This window comes from Terrapene carolina, unplaced genomic scaffold (assembly GCF_002925995.2).
Source record: "Terrapene carolina triunguis isolate 2854851 unplaced genomic scaffold, T_m_triunguis-2.0 Scaffold33911, whole genome shotgun sequence".
NCBI classification, from domain to species: domain Eukaryota; kingdom Metazoa; phylum Chordata; order Testudines; family Emydidae; genus Terrapene; species Terrapene triunguis.
The window spans coordinates 8,470,841-8,474,888 of NW_020698262.1; the positions used below are offsets into that span (position 1 = coordinate 8,470,841).

Genomic DNA, 4,048 nt, shown 5'->3' on the forward strand with positions numbered 1-4,048 from the left:
ATTATTACAAGACTTAGCTATTATTACAAACCCTTCATCATGGGATTTATTAATAGCACCTCAGCTTTCTAAACGAATAACCTATTTGAGCTACAGTGGTTGCTTACCTTTGGAGGGATGTTTCTATCATATGTCATATTTCAATTCTTAGCCATAGCAACATACAGTAGGTAAAGTAATGCTAGGAGTATAAGTAAAAAATTGATTCTTTATGCTTGACATCTTAAGTATCCAAGAGCATCTTACTGGGTGTATTAAAAACATTACTAATATCATTTTGTACTGGTACAATGACTGACGCTATCGAACTAGAACTATAACTCAATTTCAATCTTGTGCTTCACTCCTGAAAAGTGTTAAGTTACCACATAACAAGTAGTTTTTCAATTTGACAAATCATTAGATTTTTTTTTAGCCATCAAAATGAAATTATTAGAAAAGTATAGTAAACAAAAATAAATGTCTTCACAAAAAAATCCACTCAAATTCAGTAGTTTAGTTAAGATCCATCAAATGTGTGTGTTTAATACAATTGATCCTTATAACAAGAATTCAAAAAGTGTGGAACTACACTACACAAATCAAAATATACTAACCTAAATCTAGCTATACAATATACATTAGGAATGCAAGCTCTATAACCATATAAAATGCTTTTACATACACTAGTTGCAAAAAACTGTTCCGTAATCCTGTGGATTTGTAAAAAAGTGTATTCCAGCGTTCATCTTAAATTATTGGCAACCTGTTGGGGAAGACAGAATATTACTATTAATAGGAATTTCACTAGATAAGTATGCTTAGCAGATATACAATAATTGTGGAATTCAAAAAGAGTCAAGCTCCATCCAAGCTTTCTAAAAAAAAGTTAAGTAGACTGGAAAAAGTGAGACTTCTCCATTTATAGGATTCCATGTCCTAATCCTATGACCTAGTAGAAGTGTAAAATTCCACTATTATCAGACTTAAGAGTAAAAGCTAAACTCTGGGGCAAATAAAGTATAAATCATGTAACCATTTACTTAAATGCTTAATTTTACTCACATGAATATTCCAATATAATACCCCAGTTTTACTCATAAGTATTTCTGTTGAAAGAGCTTGCCAGATCAAGACTTATGTTCACTTCACTTTCTTGTCTTAACATCTTGAGAAAAGAAATTCATCTGGTATTCAAGATGAAAGCATAGCCTAAACTATGTCTCCTCTGCAGAGACTAACAACCTCTTAAATCAGGTAGTGCCCATAACAGCATTAGAGAGAAGTTATCTCGATCTATACCTGAAGTTGTGAAACTATTCCAAAAGCATTTCACTAGTCACCATGAAACCACTGCTAATTTACAATCTTGCATTGGTATTAGTACTTTACTATGTTCGATTGCCCTCATATAATTACAAAAATGGACTTTTGAGCCTGACTCAGTGAAATCTCAGAGCCCATGAAATTTATCCCACTAATTAAAGCCCATGCATAGGGTGAGCATTGTCATAGTAGCTTCAAACAGTCCATCATGATCTGCAACACCCTTAATTAGTCATGAGATTTTCTTAGTGGGGACTTTGTCATTCTTTAAATGTATTTATCTGTTGCACCAGAAGCCAGACCTTACTTAGCTGTTGCTTGAAAAGCAGCTGGAGTATCCACTGTTCCAATTGTGTAACACATACTGGTCGTACTGCCCGGGAGGCAGACAGGTTTCAGGCAATGAAATTAGATGGTGAGGGGAGCATTTAATACTGTAGTTTGTTCAAATGTTAGTTGTACGGTGTCAGGCTGAATCAATAGCAGAGGCCATGTGAAATTGTTTCACCACTTTGCTCCCTTATTTTTGCTTCCATTGTATTTTTTTTATTTTTACTTCTAATATTCTGCATCACTTTTCACTTAAAAAAACAGCCTGTCTGAAGAGGTTGGTGGGAGCTTTCAGTTTTTCTGTATCCAGTTTTTCTATATCCTTTGCTAAAGAGAACAAACCAATGCTCTAGAGCTCATTGCATGACAAAATACAATTTTTCATTACAGCATTTTCAGAATTATTCTACGGGGATTTCAGACTCTGACTCACAAATCAGAGGGTAAAATCCTAGCCCCTTTAAAGTACATGGGATTTTTACCATTTCAAGCCAGGATATCACTCAGAAAGCTAATAAGCAATTCCCTCACTTTAACTCTTGTGAGTAGCAGGCATCTTGTTCTCTCCTTCCAATTCTTCCACTCCTGCTTGTGTCATGAGGTCTGCAATGTTTTTCTCCAGGTCATCAATGCGACAGCTCATGTCATCAAGTTAGTTTGAGTTAAAGAAAATGAATTGTAATGTTTACACTTTAGTAGCAGTTTATCACTTGACCACAACTTCATGCATTGTTACAACAGCTTTAGAAATCTGACTTGCAAGTTTAGAATTTAATATACTAAATAGTTGTACACTTTCCTCCATCAGAGGCATTTTACAAGAAGAAAGGATATTTCTTCCAATGATCTGGTCAGACATGGTCTGAAATTTGTCTTGCATCTGTTGAAGCAGTGTCTGTACCTAACAGGACAAAAAAGGACAATCAAAATATCCCTTTTTACAATACTTTAGCATAATGCAGTCACTTTTGAGCTCAACTTGTTTCACACAAAACCATATGTTTGGACAGCATTGATCAAATGTTAAAAGTAACAAATTACTCTGGGAACTCCATGCCAAAAATAATTCAGGGCTTATGCACTCACAAAACCTTAGAGCAGCCCCTCTACATGTAACATCCCCCATTATACACATGAAGAAAGTGAGGCTGAATAACTTCTCTGAGGTCTACAAACTGAGTCAGTGTCAAAAACAGAATTGTTATGCTTTAGCCACACAATCATTCTGCATCTGATAGGGAAGACTGAAAAAAACATAATTGTACTTAATATTTTCAAAATACAACTCAATCTTATACACAAAAAAAGTTCTTAAATTACATGACTAGCTCTGAACTACTCTTGCCTAGCAAGAGCCCTGTGATACCAATTAAACTGACAAGAGTGTATGTGTGTGTGTGTGTATGGGGGGCAGCCAAACACCTGGGTTTGAGGAAACCATCACACTGAAGTGTCCCCAAAAGAACAGCAAGGCCAATGCTGGCACAAACCAATGTCTAATCCAGCACCCCTCCCTCACCCCTCCAAAAAGAGCTACAGGAGCCAGAGGGGGATGGTTTGGGAACGCCTATGGTGTAATCCTGGATTTGACACCAAAGCCCCCGTGTGCGTTTGGGTAACTTGCCCTCCCCACCATGGCTCCCTCACCGGGCCAGGCCTGAGGATTAGTGCTGCTAATGGGTGGTGCCAAATGAACGGTACCAGATTGATACTGCGGGGGGAGGAGTCGGGTTTTATCCCTTTTCTCTCGATCTGATGCTTTTTGTAATGCGGTGATGAGATCTCAAGTAGGGTGGGGACGACGGGTGCTTAGAAATGGGTCTTCCCTGAATGCCCCTGAGATGTCAAGCACAGCCTGGGTCTCCACACTTGGTATAACGGGGGGCAGGGAGCGGAGGGGTTAACATGATACAGTCGCTCCTGATTTAATGGGGGTCCCCCCCACCGGGCATTCCCTGGCCCCCTGGTTTCAGTCACTGCTTCCCCTGCCGCTCCCCGCTCCCTGCCCGCCACCCCGGGCCCTCCTCGGGCTCCAGAGGCCGGCGCTGGGGCCGCTCTCGGTGCTCCGGGCCTACGCAGGGAACATCGCCGGCCGCAGCTAGGAGGACTCCGGGCCCGGCCCCACTCGGGGTAAACGCCGAGCCCGGAGCCGCCCGCTGCGCCGCCTCAGGCCTACCCCCGGCCCGGGCCCCTCACCACGGCGGTGAGATCCTGCACGGTCTTGGGGTCAGTCTCGGCCATGATAGCGGGCGGCGGCTCCGTCCAGTGAGTCACGGGCAGGCCCCGGCACCGTCTCCAAGCTACAGCGACTTCCGCGCCTGGCACCGAGCGTTCCCCCAGCTCTCGCGAGGACAGGGAGCATTGTGGGGAATGTAGTTCAGCCTGGGCGAGGCCTCGCCAGAGGTATTGGGGG

The 4,048-nt window shown here is 41.9% G+C and overlaps 1 protein-coding gene across 1 annotated transcript; it reads right to left on the reverse strand.

Moving 5' to 3' along the window:
* Positions 1 to 494: 494 nt before the first annotated feature.
* On the reverse strand, positions 495 to 3,981 carry LOC113409616 (heat shock factor-binding protein 1). Its single transcript, XM_026663744.1, has 4 exons — positions 3,832 to 3,981; positions 2,470 to 2,536; positions 2,167 to 2,286; positions 495 to 745 (listed from the first exon to the last, which is right to left on the reverse strand). Exons 1-3 carry the CDS (start codon positions 3,874 to 3,876, stop codon positions 2,168 to 2,170), a joined length of 231 nt encoding a protein of 76 aa, XP_026519529.1. The 5' UTR covers positions 3,877 to 3,981; the 3' UTR covers positions 495 to 745; position 2,167.
* Positions 3,982 to 4,048: the final 67 nt, after the last annotated feature.

Coding starts and splice junctions, on each gene's coding strand:
- LOC113409616 (XM_026663744.1), bottom strand. CDS start 3,876: ATGGCCGAGACTGACCCCAAGACCGTGCAGGATCTCACCGCCGTG. Junction 2,537..3,831: donor TGCAGGATCTCACCGCCGTG/GTGAGGGGCCCG, acceptor TTGTCCTGTTAG/GTACAGACACTGCTTCAACA. Junction 2,287..2,469: donor TGACCAGATCATTGGAAGAA/ATATCCTTTCTT, acceptor ACTCAAACTAAC/TTGATGACATGAGCTGTCGC.